Source organism: Pan paniscus, chromosome 6 (genome assembly GCF_029289425.2).
Source record: "Pan paniscus chromosome 6, NHGRI_mPanPan1-v2.0_pri, whole genome shotgun sequence".
Classification (NCBI taxonomy): Eukaryota; Metazoa; Chordata; class Mammalia; order Primates; family Hominidae; genus Pan; species Pan paniscus.
In genome coordinates, this window is record NC_073255.2 from 6,471,952 (window position 1) to 6,493,306 (window position 21,355).

At 59.7% G+C, this 21,355-nt stretch overlaps 3 protein-coding genes across 4 annotated transcripts; 2 read left to right on the forward strand and 1 right to left on the reverse strand.

The window, feature by feature from the left end:
- Window positions 1-8,302: 8,302 nt before the first annotated feature.
- Window positions 8,303-20,615, forward strand: MAFK (MAF bZIP transcription factor K). Of its 2 annotated transcripts, none has more exons than XM_034963500.4 (3): window positions 8,303-8,500; window positions 16,745-16,824; window positions 17,528-20,615. In XM_034963500.4, the coding sequence occupies exons 2-3, from the start codon at window positions 16,789-16,791 to the stop codon at window positions 17,960-17,962; spliced, it is 471 nt and encodes a 156-aa protein (XP_034819391.1). In that variant the 5' UTR covers window positions 8,303-8,500; window positions 16,745-16,788; the 3' UTR covers window positions 17,963-20,615. The 2 variants fall into 2 exon arrangements, with proteins under 2 accessions (XP_034819391.1, XP_003819776.1); XM_003819728.7 differs by lacking the exon at window positions 8,303-8,500 and adding an exon at window positions 15,388-16,054.
- On the reverse strand, window positions 11,535-12,338 carry LOC134730759 (uncharacterized). The gene has a single exon (XM_063606175.1). It carries the CDS (start codon window positions 12,336-12,338, stop codon window positions 11,682-11,684), a length of 657 nt encoding a protein of 218 aa, XP_063462245.1. The 3' UTR covers window positions 11,535-11,681.
- LOC106634934 (uncharacterized) lies at window positions 18,249-20,615 on the forward strand. Its single transcript, XM_055115657.3, has one exon. The coding sequence runs from the start codon at window positions 18,462-18,464 to the stop codon at window positions 19,134-19,136; it is 675 nt and encodes a 224-aa protein (XP_054971632.1). The 5' UTR covers window positions 18,249-18,461; the 3' UTR covers window positions 19,137-20,615.
- Window positions 20,616-21,355: the final 740 nt, after the last annotated feature.

Genomic DNA, 21,355 nt, shown 5'->3' on the forward strand with positions numbered 1-21,355 from the left:
TTGACCAGCCTCCCTGGCTCCCGCTTACTCCACGCCAGCAGCAACTCCCTGTTAGAGAAAAAGAAAACATCATTCAATGATGCTTGTGGAAGATGGGAAGGCAGCCTGGAGCCGTGGCTGATGCCTGTGATCCCAGCCCTTTGGGAGGCTGAGGTGGGAGGATCACTTGAGCTCAGGAGGTCGAGGCTGCAGTGAGTGATGATCATGCTGCTGCACTTTAGCCTGGGCAATAGAGTGAGACCCTGTCTTTCTCAACACAAAATAAAAAACAAAAAAATTAGGCTAGGCATGGTGGCTCACGCCTGTAATCCCAGCACTTTGAGAGGCCAAGGTGGGTAGATCACCTGAGGTCAGGAGTTCGAGACCAGCCTGGCCAACATGGTGAAACCCAGTCTCTACTAAAAATACAAAAAAAGTAGCTGGGTGTGGTGTTGGGCACCTGTAATCCCAGCTACTCAGGAGGCTGAAGCAGGAGAATCGCTTGAATCTGGGAGGCGGAGTTTGCAGTGAGCTGAGATCACGCCATTGCACTCTAGCCTGGGTGACAGAACGAGACTCCGTCTCAAAAAAAAAGCAAAGAAAGAGCCAGAGAAGCCTGATTGGGTTTTGCTCTGGGAGAGAACCTTGGTCACCTCCCCCACCACCGGCATGACAACCAAGGATGCAGGAAGCTGTCCAGGCCAAGGGACCCCCAGAGGCCAGGTCACCACTGGGTGGGAACTACTGTGTTTTTGTTTGTTTTGAGTTTCTTTTTTGGAGACAGGGTCTCGTTCTGGCACCCAGGCTGGAGTGCAATGGCGCCATCGTAGCTCGGCTAATCTTTGCATTTTTAGTAGAGTCGGGGTTTCGCCATGTTGGCCGGGCTGGTCTCGAACTCCTGACCTCAGGTGATCTGCCCACCTCGGCCTCCTAAAGTCCTGGGCGTGAGCCATTGCGCCCAGCCGGTCTTTTCATTTGAGAACGCTTTGCAGTTTACAAAGAACTTCCCCGTGTCTGGCCCTCAAGTCGATCCTGTTCCTATTTTAGGGATGAGGAGCAGGCTCAAGGGTGGCAGCCGTGCCCTCAGGGCAAGTGGTGAAGCATTGGGAAGTCAGATCCCACCTCCTCCCTCTCCGGGGCCCTTTGTACCTCTCCCAGATTTGACATGCACAGGGACCCCTTTTCCCTCTGCTCCCTGCACAGGCAGAGGTCCCCCGCCATCCCGACAGCCCTGGCCCATCACTGCTTCCTGGGAGGAGCCTGAACACTGGGACCCAGCCAGGGGGCCCCCACACTCCTGGGAGGGCCTTTGTTCAGGTGGAGCCTTCCAAGGGCACAGGACTAAGCCAGCGGCACCCAAGACAGCCCTGAGCATGCAGGCGGACCAGGTCGAGGTGCGGCCCTGCCTCTGCCGAGAGAGTCACATCCCCTCTCCTCCTCACGGGGGCAGGGAGTGCTGGAGACGGAGGGGCGCCGCTGAGCCCTGCCGTCCTGCAGAGAAGCATGCATCGTGTGTGGCGGTCAGCAAGCACCTGCCTGCAGAGGCTGCCCCTTCCCGAGGCGTGGGGTGCAGACACTGGGCCCCCTTTAGCTCCCGGGGAGCCACGCTGAACTTCCCGAGCTGGGGGTGGGATGCAGCCGGGGGTCCTGAAGTCCAGCCTGTTCCGGACTCCAGTCTCCACTTTTCTGGGATCTGAGTCCCTGGGGGAGAGCCTGTAGAACTGTTGGGGCCACCTCCCACACGCCATGCTCAGGGCTCCTGCCTGTCTTCTCCCTGCAGTAGAATTGATCCTGGTGGTCTCCGTGTCCCTTCCTTTCCCTGACCTCAGCCGGGGCCACCTGACTCCCCCGGGTTACCCTCCATACCTCCAACTCTCAGGAAGAAGCGAGGGTAGGAGGGACCCCACCCCTCCTGGGGCGCCCCGGGCTCATGGTGCAATTGGACTCATCTCCCTGCAAGAACTAGCCCTGCACCGCTGGGGTCCCGGGGCAGGCCCCGCTCTGTACCCCAGTCCCAGAGCCCCGGCTGCCACACCGCTCTTCCCAGGGCAAACAGGGACACCCTCAGCCACACAGCTCTTCCCAGGGCAAACAGGGACAGCCTATCTGGGCGTAACTAATGCTGCCTCTGCCATAAAGCCGTAATAACAGGGACATTCACCAACGCATGGGGCAAAGGTCTGCACGGCCCCTTAGAACCTGAACCCACACAACAACCCCACGAGGCAGGCATTCTTTCCTCTATCTCACTTTACATTGAATTGTAGAGTTTTGAATATGTGGCCTGACGACAGCCAAAAGAACATAAAACGGGTTTTCCAGAGAAGTCTGTTTTCTCACCCTGCCCCGTCCACCCCGCCAAAGGCACCTGTTTCTACTGGCTTTTTTCTTTTTCTTTTTTAGAGACAGGGTCTCGCTCTCTTGCCCCGGCTGGAGTGTAACGGCACAATCTTAGCTCACCGCAGCCTCAAACCCCTGGGTTCAAGTGATCCTCCCACCTCAGCCTCTTGAGTAGCTGGAACTACAGGTGTGCACCATAGGGCCCTGCTAATTTTTTTTTAATTTTTTTGAGACTGAGTCTTACTCTATTACCCAGGCTGGAGTGCAGTGGCGCTATCTCAGCTCATTGCAACCTCCTCCTGGGTTCATGTGATTCTCCTGCCTCAGCCTCCTGATTAGCTGAGATTACAGGTACCTGCCACCACGCCTGGCTAGTTTTTTATATTTTTAGTGGAGACAGGTTTCACCATGTTGGCCGGGCTGGTCTTGAACACCTGAGCTCAAGTGATCTGCCTGCCTCAGCCTCCCAAAGTGCTGGGATTACAGGCATGAGCCTAGCTGTTTCATATTTTGTAGAGACAGGGTCTTGTTCTGTTGCCCAGGCTGGCCTTGAACTCCTGGGCTCAAGTGATCCTCACACTTCAGCCTCCCAAGCAGCTAGGACTACAAGCACATGCCACTATGTCTGGCTAATTTTAAAACTTTTTGTAGATATGGGATCTTGCCACATTGCCTAGTCTGGTGTTGAACTCCTAGCTCCAAGCAATCCTCCTGCCGTGGCCTCTCAAAGTGCTGGGATTACAGGCGTGAACCACTGTGCCCGGCCTCTATTAGCTTCTTTTGTTTTTGTTTTTTTTTTTTTTTTGAGACAGAGTCTCGCTCTGTCATCCAGGCTGGAATGCAGTGGCGCCATCTTGGCTCACTGCAAGCTCCACCTCCCAGGTTCACGTCTTTCTCCTGCCTCAGCCTCCCGAGTAGTTAGGACTACAGGTGCCCACCACGCCCGGCCAATTTTTTTGTATTTTTAGTAGAGACGGGGTTTCACCGTGTAAGCCAGGATGGTCTCAATCTCCTGACCTCGTGATCCGCTCGCCTCGGCCTCCCAAAGTGCTGGGATTACAGGCATGAGCCACTGCACCTGGCCCGGCCTCTATTAGCTTCTTGTTCATCCTTCCAGTCTTCCTTGTACTGGTGCAAACACGAATCTACATTTTTCTCTCCTGCCCTTTCTTACACTCAAGGTAGCATATTATACACCAGTTCTGCACCTTGCTTTTTCATTAACAATGTACCCCAGAAGACCTTCCGAATCAGCATGCAGAGGTCTTCTTTCTTTTTCATAGCTGCATAGTACTCTGCTCTGTGGCTGTGCCGAGTGACTTAGCTAGGCCCTCAACAATGGCAGCTTGGCTGTTTTCAGTCGGTCACAATGACCGTCGATGTCACCGCGGTGATCCTTGCACCTGTCCCTTTCACATATGAACAAGCAGATCAATGGCACAAGTTTTAGAAGCGGGATTTCTGAGGCTGAGTGCTGTAGCTCACACCTGTAATCCCAGCACTTTGGGAGGCCAAGGCAGGAAGATGGTTTGAGCCCAGGAGTTCAAGACCATCCTGGGCAACATAGCGAGACCCTGTCTCTACGAAAAAAATATAAAAATTAGCTGGACGTGGTGGCACACACCAGTGGCCCCAGCTACTCAGGAGGCTGAGGCGAGAGGATCACTTCAGCCTGGAAGTTCAAGACTGCAGTGAGCTAGGATTGCACTACTGTACTCCAGCCTGAGCAGAAGAGACTTTGTCTCAAAAGAAAAAAGAAGAAGGAGGAGGAGAAGGAGAGGGAGGAGGAGTGAGAGGAGAAGGAGAAGAGGGGAGGGGAGGGGAGGAGGAGGAGGAGAAGGAGGAGGAGGAGGAGGAGGAGGACAAAGAAGTAGTGGGATTGCTGGGTTCTAGCACAAATCGGGGCCATGGTCTCATGGACAGTGTGGCCAGACTCCTTCCCTGGGGCTCCGCCGCCTGGCCCCTCCACCAGCAATGCGTCCAAGGGCGCGCTCCCTGAGCCGTGCCTTTGGGGCACGAGATCTGATTTGGGGATTCGCCTGGACAAGAAGCAGAACGGCAATGTCTTTCTCTGATGTGCATTTCTCTGATTACGGACACCTTTTCACGTGTTTGTCCTGTGGATTTCTTTTCCCGTGGATGATCTATTCACCTCCTTTGCCTTCTTTTATTGGTTGTGTTCTTTCACACACGTTTAGGAGCCCTTTGCCTGGTAGATCTGAGTTGCAAGTATTTTTCCTAGTGTGTGCTTTGCGTCGTGACTTTACTTCCGAGGATTTTTGCCTTGAATCTGTTTTATGGTATGTAGATTTTTAATCATGATTAGAGTAACCTTTTTCCACTCTGAAGTTATAAAGAAAGTTACACATGTTTTCTTCAAGGCTGGGCACAGTGGCTCATGCCTGTAATCCCAGCTCTTTGGGAGGCTGAAGCAGATGGATTGCTTGAGCCCAGGAGTTCAAGAACAGCCTAAGCAGCCTAGTGAGACCCTATCTCTATTTAAAAATATAAAAGTTAGCTGGGCATGATGGTGCATGCCTGTAGTCCCAGCTACTTGGGAGGCTGAGGCAGGAGGATTGCTTGAGCCCAGGAGGTCCGGGCTGCAGTGAGCCAGGATCGTGCCACTGCCCGCCAGCTTGGGTGGCAGAATGAGATCCTGTTTCAAAACACACACACACACACACAACACACACACTTTTTCTTTTTTTGGAGACAGAGTTTTGCTCTTGTTTCCCAGGCTGGAGTACAATGGTGCAATCTCGGCTCACTGCAGCCTCCGCCTCCTGGGTTCAAGTGGTTCTCCTGCCTCAGGCTCCCGAGTAGCTGGGACTACAGGCGTGAGTCACCACATCTGGCTAATTTTGTATTTTTAGTAGACATGGGGTTTCTCCATGTTGGTCAGGATGCTCTTGAACTCCCGACCTCAGGTGATCTGCCCGTCTCAGCCTCCCAAAGTGCTGGGATTATAGGCATGCGCCACCACACCCAGCTAATTTTGTATTTTTAGTAGAGACAGGGTTTCTCCATGTTGGTCAGGCTGGTCTTGAACTCCTGACCTCAGGTGATCCGCCCACCTTAGCTTCCCAAAGTGCTGGGATTACAGGCGTGAGCCACCTTGCCCGGCCAGAACTTAACATTTTTTACAAAAGGAACTACTAAATGATGAAAAATTTCTGGAGATGGATGATGGCAATGTTTGTACCACAACGTGAATGTACTTAACGCCACCGAACCGTACACTTAGAATGGTTAAATTGGCCTAGTGTGATGGCCACCATGCCCAGCCTATTCACCTAATCACACCTGTGATCTTAGCACTTTGGGAGGCTGAGGTAGGAGGATTGCTTGAGGCCAGGATTTCAAGACCAACCTGACCAACGTAGCAAGACCCCATCTCTGAAAAAATATTTTTTTAACTTAAAAAAAATGGTTAAAATGGTAAATTCTATGTGATGTTTACTTTACCACAATAAAAAGTAAACTTTGGCTAGGCACAGTGGCTCATGCGTGTAATCCCAACACTTTGAGAGGACGAGGCGGGAGGATCACTTGAGCCCAGGAGTTCAAGACCAGCCTAGGCAACAGAGCAAGATCCTGTCTCTACAAAAAAAAAACAAAGAAAATTAGCCGAGCGTGGTAGCACCAGCCCTTGGTCCCAGCTACTTAGGAGGCTGAGGTGGGAGGATCACTTGAACCTGGGAGGTGGAGGCTACAGGGAACTGTGATTGCACCAGTGAACTCCAGTCTGGGCGACAGTGAGATGTTGTCTCATAAAACAAACATAAATAAATAATTCAAAATTTTAAAAATTAGGCTGGATGCAGTGGCTCACGCCTGTAATCCCAGCACTTTGGGAGGCCAAGGCGGGTAGATCACCTGAGGTCAGGGGTTCGAGACCAGCCTGGCCAACATGGTGAAACCGTCTCTACTAAAAATACAAAAATCAGCCAGTGTGGTGGCACACGCCTGTAATCCCAGCACTTTGGGAGGTCGAGGCAGGCAGATCACAAGGTCAAGAGATTGAGACCATCCTGGCTAACATGGTGAAACCCATCTCTACTAAAAATACAAAAAAAAAAAAAAATTAGCCGGGCGTGGTGGCAGGCATCTGTAGTCCCAGCTACTCAGGAGGCTGAGGCAGAAGAATTGTTTAAATCTGGGAGGTGGAGCTTGCAGTGATCCGAGATCATGCTACTGCACTCCGGCCTGGCAACAGAGTGAGACTCCATCTCAAAACAGCAACAAGAACAAAAACAAAATTTAACCAGACGTGGTGGTGGGCACCTGTGATCCCAGCTACTCGAGGGGGCTGAGGCAGGAGAATCACTTGAACCCGGGAGGCGGAGGCTGCAGTGAGCCGAGATGGTGCCACTGCACTCCAGCCTGGATGACAGAGCGAGACTCCATCTCAGAAATAAATAAATACAAATTTAAAAATTAAAAAGATAATAAAAGTGTGTGATTAGTAACAAAAGCCTGCTATGGAAAGAATGCAGTTGGGCTAGAGGAGCGACACCATGAGTAAGGTAAAGAGTCCCGCGGAGACGGCCACATGAGTAACGTAAAGAGTCCCGTGGAGACGGCCACAGCTTCTCTGGAGGCTCCCAGCGCATCCCAGGACCCCGAGTGCAGAGTGTGGGCCAGGACAAGGGAAGCACCTTTCCCATCCCCGGGGGATGTCTTTCTGCAAACATCCTGGGGACATGGGACATTGTCGCTACTGCTGCTGTTGAGTTATTTCTTGGCACCTGTTTCTGCGGCCAGGTTGCAGGCATCACTGTGGCTAGCTGCCCCAGACGGCCGTGTGGGCCTTAGCAAGGAGGGGCCTCCCAGGTGGCCGGTGCAGAACCCGCAAGTGGGGGGGAGAGATGGCCCGGGAGGCTGCCCCCGTGCTCCACAGCAAGAGGCCACTGGGCTGCTCCCTAAATCCCCAGCCACGTGGTGGTAAGGACGACACCCAGAAGATGCACAGACCTCCCTGCACTGGCTCCTGAGTCCCACCTGAGCCGAGAAAACAGGCTCCCGGGTCCCACCTGAGCTGAGAAAACAGGCTTCCCAGAACCCTGGGCAGATGCCATGGGTGCCCTGGGGGGCCCTCGGTTGCCCAGGCCTGAAACTCCTCTTCCTGCAGCGCTCAGAGGGGGGCGGGACTTGGGGACCCAGAAGCGTGGCAAGGGGCTCCAGACGGATCCCCTCTCTAGCCTGTCTTCCACCTGTGACAGGAAGCAGAGGCAGCTCCCTCAGGGGCCCGCCCCCACCTGAGGATCCCTCACAGGACTCCTTGGGCCAGTGGTGCCCTAACCCCATCCTGGGCCTGCTGTGTCCCCTGGCAACCACCAGCTGGGGCTTTAGAAGGGGGCTGGCCCCACCCACAGAGGCTGTGATCACTAGCCGCTTATCCCCATTTTTACATTGCTGGTTTGCTTGTTTTGTTTTTTTGAGACAGGGTCTCACCTTGTCACCCGGGCTAGAGTGCAGTGATGAAATCATGGCAGCCTCCACCTTCCAGGTTCAAGCCATCCTCCTGCCTCAGCCTCCTGAATATCTGGGGCCACAGGCACATACCACCACGCCCGACTAATTTTTGTAATTTTTTTGTAGAGATGGGGGTCTCACTGTGTTGTCCAGGCTGGTCTGGAACTCCTGGGCTCAAGCGATCCTCCTGCTTTGGCCTCCCAAAATGCTGGGATTACAGGCATGAGCCACCGTTCCCAGCTGGCCTTAATGTTTTCTATGTTTGTAGAGACGGAGAATGGGGGAAGGGAGGTTTCGCTATGTTGCCCAGGCTGGTCTTGAACTCCCGGCCTCCAGAGATCTTCCCGCAGGGCCTCCCAAAGCGCGGGGACTGCAGGTGCGCGCGGGGCCAGCGGCCCCCCGGGCGGGAGAGGAGGGCGTGGCCGGGGGCGTGGCCGCGGGGCGGGGAGGGGGCGTGGCCCCGGGGGGCAGGGCGGTGTGACGTTCGCGCCGCGGATCCCGGAAGCGGTGTCAGATGCTGGGGAGCCGGGCGGGCGGGTGCGGTGGCGGCGGGCGGCGGGGGGGGACTTGTTGTTCTTCGCGAAGTCGGAGCCCGAGCGCCAGGCGGCGGCGGCGGCCGAGGGGAGCGCGACAGTGAGCGCCGGCGCGAGGACAGCGCGTGCCCGCGAGGAGCCGCCGCGCGCCCGCGCCCTCCGCGCGACGCCAGGTGAGGGGCGGTGGGGCAGCGGGGCCCGGGCCGCGGCGGGGACGGGGACCGGGGCGCGGGGCCGGGGCTACCTGGCCGCTGAGTCACGGCCGCCTGGGGGCGCGGGCCGAGGGTGGCGGGGTTGGGTGCGCGGGGCCCGAGACCCTCATGCGGCCCGCGGCGCGGCCCGGGCACCTGCCCAGGTGGGCCCCGCCCCGCAGGCCCGGGGGCTTCCCCGGGACGCGAGGCTCTCTCCCCTGCACGTGCCGCCCGGGCCATGCTTGCCGCGCCGGGGGCCCCAGGGCGCGGACCCCAGACCTGGGAGGACGAGGATCCACGCGGGTCGGCGGCGCGCATCGGGCCCGCGCCTTCACGCCTGCGGGGGGCGGGGCGGGCGCCACGTGCGGGCGGTGCGGGGAGGGCGCGGGCGCGTGGATTCCCCGCGGCTTCCGCCCCAGCGTGGCTTCCGCGTGCGGCCCCGGACTGCCCCCCGCGCTTCCTCCCGGTGACGGGCGGCGCTCTGGTTCAGTGGCTGGGCCCACGCGTGCCCGGGAACGGGGCGGGGGTAACCGGGTCTCCCCACAGGCGGGATCCTGGGACTAGTGTCGCTCTCAGCCGCCCACCTGCCAGGGTTGCTGGAAGGAAGGCCGTGGGGAGGCGGGAGGGGGGCAGGTGACAGTGGCCCCAAGGCGCGTCCCTTTGCTCACGTGTGGGGCCGGGGCTCCGGCCTCTTCCCGCTCCCACTGCGTGAGTTCTTCTGTGCCTCTGTCAAGTTCAGGAAACTGTGTATGTGCCCGTGACTGTGTGTGTCTGCGTCTGCACAGCCTCTAGATCCTGGGGGGTGGGACCAGGCGCCACCGAGAAACCCAGAAAGCCAGGACCCCGCCTGGCCTTGGCCCTTGACCTGGGTCCGCCTGGGACACAGCAGTGGCCCTGCACTGCATTCTCACGCTCACACGGTGTGTGTCCGTGTTCGCGGGGCTTCCCGTGTCCCTCTCCCGGTGTCCTGCGTCCCTGAGCATGCTGTTTCTTGCTTCTTAAGTAGCTCTTGTAGCTGAGGCAGAAATTAGATCCACTCACCATTCATTCACCAGGTGACCCACAGGCAGCCAGCCAATCTCTGGCCAGGTGCCTGGCCTTGGGAAGATCCTGAGACTCAAAACGCCCCCACCGCCCCCCACCGTGGGCTAGGGGATATCCGTGTGGTTCAGCTCTGGCAGCGCCCTTCCCACCCCTCTGATTCTCCAGGGTGGGCTGCCAGGTCTCTTTACTGGCACTGAGGTTTCACCGTCACGGTGTGTTGTTGTAAGGGGATCTCCAACACAGAGTGGGGTGTCCTGTGCAGCTTCTCCAAACCCAATGTCTTCAGGGACATGGAGCGTTAAAAGAGCCGTGGGCGGGGTCTGGAGAACATAGGTGGGCTGTGCAGGTGTCTGGGACACACCTACACCCTATTTGGGCGTCCAGTGCCATTTATGAGAACATCTCCCTTTCTTAGGTAACCCAGTAGGAATGTCTGAGTTTGACCTTGGGAGAGGGAGTCTGCTTTTAAAACTAGACCTCTCATTATTCCAAAATAAGACATTTATTAAAGCAGAAAAACCAGGCTTCTCCTGCCTTTTATCCTTGAACCGAGCCAGGGCTTTGAGGGGCTGGTTGCCCGCAGCGTCGACTCCCCAGGTGCTGGTAAACCCGGGAGCCAGCGTTTACCAAGGGTCAGGGTTGTCGGGGCGCCAGCCTTTGTGTGCACCCGGGAGGCTGCTGTTAAGGGAGACTGTCTTCCGGGCCACTTCGCTGTCTACAAGGCATGTGCTTTCACCCACGGGGCTCAGCGATGGCTGCGTTTGTTTACAGTCTCTGGCAAAGCTGTTTGCCACCCAGACCCAGAAGAAGTTGTGCCTGTTCTTGTCCCAGCTGTTTCTGAGTCTAAAGGTTTCTGGAGTGGACTTTCTGGGTTTCGGGTCCAGTCCACACGGGAAATGGAAATCTGGCCAGCTGAGACAAGGCTCCGTGTGGCCGCCTTTCAACAGTAAACAGTGACTCACCGCTCCGTCCCCACCCTCCCTGCTCTCCGCGAATGGAAGATGCCTTTCCCCGCTATTTATTTTTGCTTTTTATAAGTCACAGACTCGTCATGTTTCCGCTTTCCTACAGTTTCAGGAAACTGGGAGTGTCGTCTTAAAATCATAGAGTTTTAGAGCAGGTACAAGTGAACCTGAGTGGCCACATGCCCCACCCCCCGACCAGCTGCTGTAGATGAGGAAGCCCAGGCCATGAGGTCTGCTGGCCTGTCCCACCGGCCGGTGGGGTCTGGTGTAGAGCCTTCCTGCTTCTCCGCACTGTGCGTCGGGTGTCCTGGGGAAGGTATTGGGGTGGAGACTGCCCTCTCCCTGCCCTCCCATGCGGGGCCGGCTCATCTCGTACAGCGGGGGCTAGTGTGGGGTGTAGGGAAGACCTTCTCCCTGCTTGCAAGGAGCTCACCATGCCTTGGGGAGGCCCCCTGTCCCCAGAAGGATCTAGAACCAGGCCTTGGTAGAGGGTGCTTGCCTATGCGAGGAGGAGAGCAGTGGGGAGTGTTTCTGGAAGAAGCAGGGCAGGGAACCACGTGCTCTCTGCAGATGGTGATCAGAAACCTAAAACGGCATTGGGGTGGGGGAGTCGGGGTTTGGGAGGAACCCCCAAGAATTTTGACTGCCTGTGGGGCTGTGTGGGGGGCACCAGGATCAGGGTGAGGGCATCCCATTTGGCAAAGCTGTGGTCCAGACAGGAGACGCTGGAGGCCGGAGCCTGGGCAGGTGCTGTGGGTTCAGGCGGGTGATGCTTGAGGGCTGGGATCAAGCCCGGTTGGCGCGTGGACGAGGAAAAGAGAGAGGGGCAGGGGCAACTCTGGTGAATGATGCGGTTGGGGGCTGGGGGGCATCTGGGCCCCCCGGAATGCCCCTGATTGGACTTGGAGGCTGGGAGCGGATTGAAGCCCCAGGGCGGCCGGGGGAGAACAGGATGCTGATGGGGAGCTGGAGGCCGAGGACAGGAGGATGGTGTGGTGGGAGCCAGGGTGGGGACTGGAGGGGGTGTGGTGTGTTCTGCAGTCTGCTCTCTGCTGCTGCAGCTGCCTGAGTCACCTCTGGATGTAGCGGAATGACACAGCTTCCTCAGACTGCAAATGCAAGGTGACCAGACGTCCTCCAAGCCGGGCCGACAGTCATGGCTTGCTGGAGGGCAGCCAGCCAGGGCCAGGCTGCTGGCTGGTATGGGCCGGGCTGGGGGGTGCCAAGTGGGGTGCCTCCCGCATGCTTAGTGGGGCTGTGTCCGGGACAGCCGGACAGTGGGGGCCCTCCCAGTGTAGGACCTCACCCTCAGTAGGAAGGGTGTCTGGCTGGTCTCTGGGACCAGCCGGACTGCAATTAGTCGGTTGACACCTGTTTGACAGGCACCCACTGGGTACCAGTGCCACAGTGGCCCCACCTACCCTTGCGGCCCAGTGTGGAGGGCACCCGGCTTGGGGTCTCTGGCAGAAAGGCTCCTGGGAGAGGCGGGTACACCTTGGGTGGCCTCTGGTTTTGTGGATTGCACCTGCCGTGGGAGTCACTGGTCGAGGGGCGGGAGGGCGCTTGCTGCTGTGCCGCTGGGTTTCTGAACCCGCGTCTCTCGCACAGAGCTCCCGTCCTCCGTTCCTGGTCTTCCTCCTGCCCCTCCTCCCTCTCCCGCATCCCACATCCTCGGAGACCCGCGGAGAATAGAAGTGAAAGGGCCACTCCGTCTTGGTCAGACTGGCTGGGCAGCTGAGGGGGTGGGGCATGGAGTCTGTGTCATCATTCACCCCTTGGACAAGAACAAGTGACCCATCCAGAGCCCCCATGCTGGCCTCGGAGAGCGAGCGGCAGCCCCGATGCGTCCTCTCATCTGGGAAGAATCAGAGCCCCGAAGCTGAAATCCCCATTTCTCTATGGGCATCCGCAGCCGGGACCGTTCAGAGGGGTCATCCAGCCGTCAGCTGCTCAACTCACTTTTGCACTCTCTCTTTTTTTTTTCCTAAAAGACAAGGTCTTGCCCTGTCACTCAGGCTGCTGGAGTGCAGTGGTGTGATCACAGCTCACTGCAATCTCGACTTCGCGGCTCAAGCAATCCTCCCACCTCAGCCTCCCGAGTAGCCGGGACCATAGGCACATATGTGCCATCACACCTGGCTATTTAAAATTCTTTTTTTTTTTTTTTTTTGTAGAGATGGGGCCTCGTTATGTTGCCCAGGCTGGCCTAAAACTACTGGGCTCAAGCATTCGGCCTCCGAAGGTGTTGATATTACAGGCAAGAGCCACTGTGCCCAGTCCCAACTTGGTGGAGAAAATGTTCCCTCCTGGACCCCAAAGCAGGTCCTTCTCAGCTTGTGCCAGCACAGCAAGAGATGCCAAGGCTGCCAGCCCCCCACTGAGCAGGGTCAGGCCCATGGGTGACCAGTGAGTATTTGCTGGGACTTAAAAAGTTAAAAATGGCTGGGCATGGTGGCTCATACCTGTAATCCCAGCACTTTGGGAGACTGAGGCAGGAAGATCACTTGAGTCCAGGAGCTCAAGACCAGCCTAGGCAACATGGTGAGACCCTGTCTCTACAAAAAAGTTTAAAATTCTCTGGGTGTGGGGGTGCCCACCTGTAGTCCCAGCTGCTCGGGAGGCTGAGGCAGGAGGATCGCTTGAGCTCAGGAGGTCTGCAGTGAGCCGTGATTTCACCACTGCACTCCAGCCTGGGTGACAGAGTGACACCTTGTCTCTAAAATGAAAATTAAAAGGGAAAACATGATCCTCCAGAAGCTGAGGTGGCTGCCTGGGGATCACCTGCTCCTGAAAGCACAGTTCTGGACGGCTGACCCTGGGCTGCCTGCCCTGCCGGGGGGAGCCCCGGGCTCTGATCCTCACCCTCTGCAAGGTGCCTTCCTGGGCGGAGCCGCCCTGCCCTGCGCTTTATGGAGCCCAGGCCCTCGGTCTGGATCTTGGAAGGGGGCGCCCGGCGTCCCGGCTCCGTCACTTATCCCCAGCTGCAGCCGCAGGAATTGTCTCTGTCTGAGACTGCTGGCAGTTCCTTTTCCTTGAGAGGAAATGATGCCCCCGCTGAGCCTTGTTTAGTTCTGCGTCACGTCGAGGTGTCTGGCCTTGGGTTGAAAACCCTGCCTCTTCCATCAGAAAACCAGTTACCTGAGAGCTGTTCCAAGTTATAGGTGGTGCCGGAGAACTTTGCTGCCCGGCGCTGCTCCCGGGACGTGGGGCGTGAGCGCTGCACCCTTACTTACGTCGGCTGTTGGGGCCCCACAGCGGAAACTCAGACCTGCCCACCCAGGCCCCCGCTGTGGCGCTGAACACTGCACTTCTCTGGTGACCACCGAAACTCAGAGGAGCTCGGGGTGTCGGGTGCTTGTGCGTGGCGATGCTGGTGTTTTGTTAGCTGCTGGGCGTAAGACAGAATGCGAGGACGTCGTTCCTTGGGGGCTGCTGGAGGGGAGCTTGGCTGCAGTGCTGACCAGGTGCTAATGCAGTAGCCCCTGCCTTGGGCCCGGGATAGTGCACGGGTGTCTCTGCGACCCCAGGCACGCTCTCCCCCTGGATGACACCCTAAGGCTGCGTCTCTGGCCCTGGGGTGGGAGCGCTTTCTACGTGTGCTCTGGCGGCCCCGGAGGCCATGTGAGGTCGGACAGTTCACAAAACCCCATTTAGGGCAGTCGTCATTTTTAGATCAGTTGCTTTACAAACTTTTTTTGTGCATACAAAACTCTTCTCTGAATGTCCTTCCAAAAGCAAGCTGTCATCTTTCTTGCCTCTGATGTTTAAAGCGACATTAGGTTAAGGCTACTTGGATTTATTCTGTGCATGGTGGGGAGAGGGAGGCGCCAGCACCATCCCATCCCGTGCTGGGTTCCTGAGAGAAGCTATGCTGCTTGGCTGGGCCGTCCCTGCTGCGTCGTCTCTCGGGGGGCGCGTGGCTGGTCCAGGCTTCCGCGGCAGAGCAGAGTCGTGACCTGCCCAAGGAAGTGGGGGGCAGGCTTGCGAGCACAGCGTGGGGGCCGCCTGGGAGCCCTGCGTCCGCCAGGTCTCATTCTTCGGAGGGCCCCAGTGCAGGTGTGCCTCAAAGTACTGGGGTTGGAGCGGGGCACAGGGGTGCTCCAGCAGCCCTGGCAACCTTGACCTCCTGGAAGTAGTCAGCCGCCCCTCCTGGGGTGCCCCCGGCTACCGTGTGCCTCCGCAGCGTCACAGGGCATCGCGGAGGCATCTTTTTAGTGGAAAGATCCCCACGCTGAACTCTGCCCCTGGCATCCGGCCGAGCCCCACACGTCACCGTGGGTCTGGTCAGACGGTCCTGTCCCCCGGACCTTCCTTTTCCGCCCGGCTGTGCTGCCACGGCGGGCAGTGGGCCCGGGGGCCCAGGAGCGGGTCCTTGCTGGGTGGGAGGCCCGGGTGTGTGGGAATGCGCGCGGCTCTGTAAACATCTGGTGACTCACCGCATAGCTATGTCGTGGCCGGCCTGTGCACTGACGTGCTCGCAGTGGAGCTGGAAGCGGTGCCCGCGGCCCCTCCCTCTGACATGGAAAAGTTTCTCATGGTGCTCCCAGCCGCCGGCATTTGCAGGTCCCCACGGTGGCGGAGGCAGCTGGGCCCTGGCCTCTCCACTGTCACCCTCACCTCAGGGCGTGGTGCGAAGGAGCCTGGAGCCCACCTGGCCGTCCCCGGGACCGGCTGGTGCCATCCTGTGCCATCTACGTCAGCGCCCTGAGATCAGCTGGCCTTGGCAGGGGCAGCGGACTCGGCAGCCTGGCGCAGGACCCTGTCTCACCTGTGCGGCCCTCTTGTTGTGGGGGTTTGTGGGTTGTGGGGGTGGGGCCCCCATCGGAGGCAGGGCTGGAGGGTGGAGGGATTTGGGCCCGAGGGCTCCCTGGCCCAGGGTGTGGGGAGGGTCCTGGGCTGGCAGGGAGGACGGGATGGGGTCACCCGCCCCCATGATGCCCATGTCCAGTGGAGGTGCTGACCAAGGACACCCCCCACCGCCGTGTGCTGCTCTGATGTTCCTGCGGGAACCCGTGTCTGGTATTTGGGGTATGGGAGTGGGTGCTGTGAACCCCTGTCCCGCGAGCTGCCCGGCGCCTTCTGCCCGCCCGTCCCGGCCACTGGGTGCAAATGGGTTTGTTGACTGCCTGCCGGCCTCGTGATGTCTGTGCAACCTGACCTGAAGTCAGGATCGCGTTTGGGCTTCTTGGTTTCCATGACGACCGTGGGGGCTGGCTCGGTCCCAAGGTCGCCATGGCAACTATCGGAGGGCTCATGCCGGGGATGCTTTGGCTGGGTTTTTCATGAATGATTAGAATGTGTGACACAATGCAGACGTGAGGACGGCGGGGGCGGCGGCGGGGACGACTCCCGCCAGACGGTCGAATGCTCGGCAGGGCGGCGGCTCCCCCACCTCCCTGGTCTCTGGCTGCGGCCCCCGGACCTGCCGCCCCTCAGGAACCCCACACCCCCTTGGGCCGCAGGGTCCTCGCTCGGGGGCAGCTTAGGTGGAGGTGGTGATGTCACAGCCGCAGCGGCCAGGGCCGTGGTAGGTGTCCCGTGGCCTGTGGGGAGGGCGGGGCGGGAGGGCGGCTGGGGCTCCACCCAGGCCCACCGTGGGGGTGGCGATGTCAGGGGCTCCCCAGAGGTCCCCTCTTGGGGATCCAGGCTGGGTCCGGAGCACCGGAGCCTTTGCCAGCGTAGGGTCGCTGTCCAGCGGGGCCCCACACTCCTCGGGGCCAGTACAGCTGTCTTGAGGGAGGGAGGTTTTGCCACCAGTCACTTTGGTCCTCGGTATGGGGCACCTTGTGCTGTGCAGGTGCAGACGTCTTCTCTGACCTCAGGGAGAGTCAGAACAGGAAGCAGCCACTGCCAGCGCCTGCTGGTCACCCCACAGTGCCGGCGGCTGCAGCCCAGGTCTGCAGGGCAGCAGGGGGCCGCACCTGGCTGCCAGGCCCTGGGGTGGGGTCCCAGCCGCTCTGTGGAGTGTGCTAGAGTGTGAGGTGCAGCTAGACCTTTCCCTGAACCCTCAGGCAGGGACAGAGGCCGGGCCAGGATGCCTCACCCCCTGGGAAGCCCCCCAGGACGGGTTTGGCCCGGATGGTGCCCCGTCTTGTTTTCATGGTGCTGTGACCGTCCACCCCGGGCTGAGAAGCATCCCTGCATGGGAGGTGGCCACCCCGTCCAGCGCTGCTGGCCCTGACCTGTGCTGGCTTCTCTGCTTGTCCATGTTTTCCAGCTACGAGTTCCAGGGAGCTCTGTCCTGGTGACCGTGCCCGGGTTATGACGACTAATCCCAAACCGAATAAGGCATTAAAGGTAAGGCTGGTTCCAGGCAGGCCCCGTCTCAAGCACAGGCGTGGGAAAGGCCCCCGGCCCGACAGCCCCTGCTATCCCAGGGCCGTCCTGAGCCTGTGATGGAGGCCTCCCTGTTGCCAGGAGGAGGGGGGCTGCCGTGGCCGAGGGATGTTCACAGGAGAGGTGGAGTCAGGATCAGGTACTGTGGTTCCAGGAGATGACTCCCAGGCTGAGGGCGTGGCAGGGTCTGCTGCCTGCCCGCCTGGGCTGTGTGTCCGCCGGGCGCTACTGCATGAGCTCATCCCCTGGCTCCAGGCATGGGCAGCGTGGCCTCTGGTGAACGCGATGCTCCAGCTCCCAAGGCCCGAGCCCACCTGTGCCTGGCGCTTGCCGCCTCCACAATGGCGTGTGCCTGTGGGCCGGCTCCGTCCCAGCAGCAGGACCCATGCACTCTGGGTCCTCGTGGGCTCTGAGGCTGTCGGTAACCAGGAGTGACCGATGTCACCACTGGCTTTTCCCGTTCAGAAAGGGTCCTGTGGGGCCACAGCTGTCACGTGGGCTGCCTGCGTGCACAGTGTCCTGCGGTCCCTGGTGCGGATGGCGAAGGCCAGCCCTGAGAGCGCAGGCGTGCAGGGGCACCGCTGGGTTCCTGGCCACCCCCGTGTCGGTCCCAGGCAGACACCCCACGTTCTCCCGCCGCTGACCCCGCGCTGTGGCCCCCCAGGTCAAGAAGGAGGCGGGCGAGAACGCCCCGGTGCTCAGCGATGATGAGCTGGTGTCCATGTCGGTGCGGGAGCTGAACCAGCACCTGCGGGGTCTCACCAAGGAGGAGGTGACCCGCCTGAAGCAGCGTCGGCGCACACTCAAGAACCGCGGCTACGCGGCCAGCTGCCGCATCAAGCGGGTGACGCAGAAGGAGGAGCTGGAGCGGCAGCGCGTGGAGCTGCAGCAGGAGGTGGAGAAGCTGGCGCGTGAGAACAGCAGCATGCGGCTGGAGCTGGACGCCCTGCGCTCCAAGTACGAGGCGCTGCAGACCTTCGCGCGCACCGTGGCCCGGGGACCTGTGGCGCCCTCCAAAGTGGCCACCACCAGCGTCATCACCATCGTCAAGTCCGCCGAGCTCTCCTCCACCTCCGTGCCCTTCTCGGCCGCATCCTAGTGCCGGCTGGGGGCGGGGGGTGGCGGGCGGCGGGCGGGCGGGTGGGGGCGCACCCCTCGTACCTGTCACTGGGATGCAGACTCTCGACATCCGAGTCCAAGCGCAGGCCCGCGGGCACAGGCAGCTCACACCAGGAAGAGACTATTGCAGGGTGAAGAGTGGGCTCCCGTGGGCCCAGAGCTGCACGCCGGTCCACAGACACACTCACGCCCGCCACCTGCTCCCCGCAGGATGTGTCTGTGTGTGGGAATTGGTATCTTGCGCCCGTGGGAGTCGGGACATATAATGGAAAGGCCCTCGGGAAGTTCCGCGTCCTCTGTGGGGGCTGCCGGAAGACACGGCCCCAGGAGTCAGGCCCCTGTGGTCAGGTCTAACGTGGGGCTTGTTTTCCACTCCTGCTGTAAGCAGCCTTCGACACCTGTCCTGCCACGGCCTCCCAGCCGGTGCGGGAGCCCCTCACGGCCCTGACCGACTCCGCAGTCCCTGGGGAGGAGCACGGATGGTGTGTTGGCAGCTCCGTCCTTCCAGTTGTCCCGTTGCAGTGCCCGTGACCCGCGTCTGCCTTAGCAGGGGCCTGCGTGAGTGGGCACGGTGTGGGAGGTCGCCTGCGTGGGGTGGTGTCTGTGTGTGTGCACGCACGCCTGCCATCACAGCAGCAGGGCTGAGGGGGTGCAGCTTGCTGGTGTTCACTGGGGGAGGGCCTGTGGGCACACATGGCAGAGAGAGTGGCTCACACGTCGTGAGGTCTCCCCTGTGCTCTGGTGACCCGAGGAGGTCGTGCAGCACAGCGCAGAAGCCCCTGCCCATGGGATCTGGCCCCCCAGACACCGACCCCACAGGCCGTCCCGGATCTCAGCGGACACAGGCAGGAGCGCCCCATCATTTGACGATGAGCAGGACTCAGGCTCTGTGTCCTGGAGCTACTTCTCACCAACTGTGGTCAGTGCAGGGGGAACGAGGAGGTCTTTTGGGGGCCTGGCGAGGGGAAGGGCTGCTGCAGTCTAGGGAGGGGGGTGCAGCCTGGGGGACGTTGGTGGACATGGATGTGGAGGTGGAAGGAAGAGGACGTTGCGTGGAGTGGTGGGAGGAGGCGGGAGCCGTGTGCGAGAGCAGGTGGGAAGCCTTGAGGGGCAGGACCAGGATGCGGCTGGCTTGTAGAAGAGCTCAGGAGTGAGCCTGGCACTCCAGAGGGCGCGGCGGGTGGGGAGGCAGCAGGCACCAGGCCAGGAGAGCTTCATGGACGTGGCTCCCACGCGCACACACCCAGGAGCACAGCCACGGGCTGCAGGTGTGGCCTCAGCACTCAGTCCTCACCCGGAGCCTTTGCCTGCTCCTCCTTCCAAGAGCACTGGGGCACCAGTGGGCTTGGCACTCCACCTTGGGCTTCCTTTTCCTGGAGAGCCGCCTTGAGGGTCCCTCCTGTGACTGGGGTCTCTGCAGCGGGAGCCGCGGGGGTTGCGGAGCCCCTGCCTGGGGGAGCTGGCGGAATGCGAGCCCTCGGCCGGGGACCGCCACATAAGACCTGCAAGGTGGTGCCTGGGGCCCCGGCTCCCTCTCGGCTGCCCCTGCCCACCCAGTAACAGCCCCCACCGGCTACAGAGCCCAGGCCGGTGCCAGCCACACTGGGAGGGCAGAGGACAGACAGCCCCGGGGCTGCGACTTGGTTCTGTGTCTACTGTTAGAAGTTGAGTGGGAAGCTGCAGGCCCGCCAGGACCACTGGGTCCCCACAGAGCAAAGGCCTGCGTGTTCCCAAACAGCCGTTGCCCCCGTGGCCGTGGTAGGTAATCCATATTGGATGTCATAAGGACCAGGGGGATATTTAAAGAGAGAAACAGAAAATATATAGAGATATAAAATTATATTCACAGTTTATCTACAGATTTTTCGTAACAATCTTTCTTTTCCAGTTTGATACTGTAAATCTATCAGAGCAGAGCCGGGGGCACGGGCACAGGTGGGAGTTGGGAGCAGAGCGGAGGCCCGGGCTGCCCGCCGTGCCCCTTCATCTCCCCACGGACTGTACCAGGCAGCTGGGCCCCGCAGGACAGGCCGCAGCGGGTGGCCGGTTCTGTCCCGTCTTGGGGTTCTTGGTGTCCACGTCTTGTGGGCCGTGGGTTTCTACCTGCCCTTGGCCTGCAGTGCTTTGCTGGAGAAGGGACTCCCTGGTCCCCAGGGTGGACAGAGCCGCTGTCACTGCCCAGAGCTGGGCCGGAGAAACACGGTGTGTTCTGCTTTTCTTTTCAGATTGTTGAAATTTCATTGTCATGATTTAATATATGGATTTTTTTATTTAAGAAAAAGACGAGGGCCTCTTTGTCACTTGGGTTTGTTTTCTGTCTCCGTGCCTCTGGCTTCCCAAAGAGATCCAGGTCTTTGCGTTTCCAGGGCGTGGGGACCCCGGCCCCCTACGCCGCCACGCCGCCACATCGCCTCACCCTGGCCTCTGTGCTACTTGGCAGTTCCATTTCATTATTTATTTTTTGTGCTGCTTTTTATCATGATATAAATTATTGAAAACAGATCACATGCGGGCCCGTGTCTGGCCGCCGCCGCCCTGCCCCGTCCCTGTGGCCACCACCTAATTTATTGCCGTGCGTCCTGCTGCTGTGACTGCTTTTGTACCTTTGCAATAAAGAATTTTCTGGTTTCAGACCCTTTCGTTGCGTAGCTGGTGCTTTCGGCTGGGGCTTTCTTGGGCCAAGAACTACACCCCCCCCAATCCCAGGGGACCCCGCCTGTCCCTCACCGGGGTCAGGATCCGGGCACTACGTGTGTAAGTGGCTTTCCCGGACTGCTGGCCCGTGACCGTGAGGCTGGGACAGCCACGGGGGAGGTGCTGGTCAGGTGGCCACGTCCTGGGCTCAGTCTCCGAGGGTCAGGCCGCAGTCCTGAGTGTCCCCATCTGCCCCACCCGGAGCCCCCTGTCCATGCAGCCTCTCCCTTCCAGTGGAAGGAGCAGAGAGCAGCACGGCTGTCATGTCCCCCTTCCCTGGGAGACATCTCGCCCAGCTTTGCTGGACTCTCAGAGGAGCCTGCAGGAAGCTGTGAGCAAGACAGGGTCTGTCTGGGAGCAGAGAGCAAAGCGCCCCTGCACAGTGGCCGGAAGCCCCTGTACTCCTCCGAAAAGCCACAGGCCTGCCCACATGCCGTCCCCACCCCGCCCGGCCTTCCCCGTTTTTGGGGCTGAGCTGACCGAGGTGTGAACGCTGTTCAGTGCTGGACCACGCAGGGTGAAATCCCAACTCGAGTTTTTTGAGACAGGATCTTGCTCTGTCACCCAAGCTGGAGTGCAGGGGCGTGATCACAGCTCACTGCAGCCTCGACCTCCCAGGCTCAAGCAATCCTCCCATCTCAGCCTCCTGAGTAGCTGGGACTGCCGGCACGCACCACCA